We start from the raw sequence: 1,439 nt of genomic DNA, 5'->3' as shown, positions 1-1,439 counted from the left end.
ACAATAGACTAACAAGATTAGTATAAGAATGGGGTGCTAGGAACTGATAACACCGGTTTTGCCGCATTACTTCTGCTGTTGTTGTGCTATGATTGCGGCTTGGTGAAATCCGGCCTTGGACGGTCCCTACTAGTCGACACATCGGTGTCGGCCGTCATCTTGGGCGGCCTGTTGGAATACCCAGGCAGCGCATTCAATTATCAGTGTGCGCCCCGGTTTTAGACTGAAATTAGAGTTTCCAGTCTTTCATGCCCGTGTGTATAACAGATGATCTCGGTCCCATTACTTAGAGTCCCCGCATATTTAGGCAGCTACGAGGCTTTACTGGGCCGCCACTTCATGAACAGCCCACCTCGAATCTGAAGAGGANNGCAGTCACAGAAGATCCCTACGTTTGCCCATATTGCAAAATGCCATGCTCCCTGATACTTCATGCTCGCCCGGCGCTCTGATAGAACCGCTAAGAACGTCACCTCGCCTAAGTCACATCGAGAAGCTCTTAGTGAGTCAGTCTCTTGCCTCCACAGGGAGTGGAAGCAAAATGAGCTAGGAAAAGACGGCAGATGACACGCTGACAGAGGATGGGTGCCGGCGCAGCTCTGGGTCTGGCGCGGGAGAGAAGCACCCGATACATGGGTCCACAGTGCTCGCTGGGAGTTTCCCCAAGCACATGGAAAAACAGAGGGAGACAGCGCAGAACCCCAGTTCAACGAGGAGGTCTCGCTGTCTATCTATACAAAGATGCAAGCCCTCGCCATCAAAACTGCTCAAAAGCAGTAAAGGCATATACTATGTATCTACTCGATGTGTCTGCAACCACATACTTGAGCAGTTAGTTTGGCTTCTTGGTAAAGATTCTTTTTGTGGAGAAACATCATCCTATGAAACCGCATAAGATCGATTAGCCGAGAAGGAATGACCGGCCTTTTTCTTTCCCGGCGCATGCTCACCAGATAGAGAAAAGAGGTAGTCTGGGTTTCGTTGTCTCGTTTTTTCTTTTCATTGCGTCAAAAGCTCAGGAGTGATCCGCTGTTCTTCGATCTTTCTCCTTTCGTTCTTCTTCATCATTCTTTGCTGGTCCACGCCCCTTTCTTATAAGAGAGAGGCGCAAACACACCATGTGCACTTGAACGGCAGAAGACAAGAAAAGATACAGCAGAACAATCGAGAGAGAAAAAAAGATTCTGTCTCACTGCATGCGCATGGGAGTGACTTCAGAAAGGTCTTTTCCTTCCTTTTGTCTTTTCCTTTTTCCAAAGTTACTTCTTCCTGATATCGTCAACCGGCTCGAAATAACACCTGTTTCATCTACTCCTCCGTCCATCAAAAACGTGTAGGAGTTGCTACCCAAATTCAGAAAGGACATCAAATCGACGTATGAAGCTCTTCTCTTCGCATGTATTATCACCTTGACTCTTCTTTCTCCATCGTCTGCTTTT

General features: G+C 47.7%; 1 protein-coding gene across 1 annotated transcript; it reads left to right on the top strand.

Moving 5' to 3' along the window:
• Nucleotides 1-1,014: 1,014 nt before the first annotated feature.
• On the top strand, nt 1,015-1,439 carry CSUI_009534 (uncharacterized protein; the record flags this gene model as incomplete). The annotated part of the gene is made up of 1 exon (XM_068069649.1): nt 1,015-1,439. A coding segment is annotated over one exon (258 nt), but the record flags the coding sequence as incomplete, so codon positions are not given.

The sequence above is a fragment of the Cystoisospora suis genome, assembly GCF_002600585.1.
Source record: "Cystoisospora suis strain Wien I chromosome Unknown contig_5727, whole genome shotgun sequence".
NCBI lineage: Eukaryota > Apicomplexa > Conoidasida > Eucoccidiorida > Sarcocystidae > Cystoisospora > Cystoisospora suis.
This window is presented reverse-complemented; position numbering and strand designations above follow the sequence as displayed.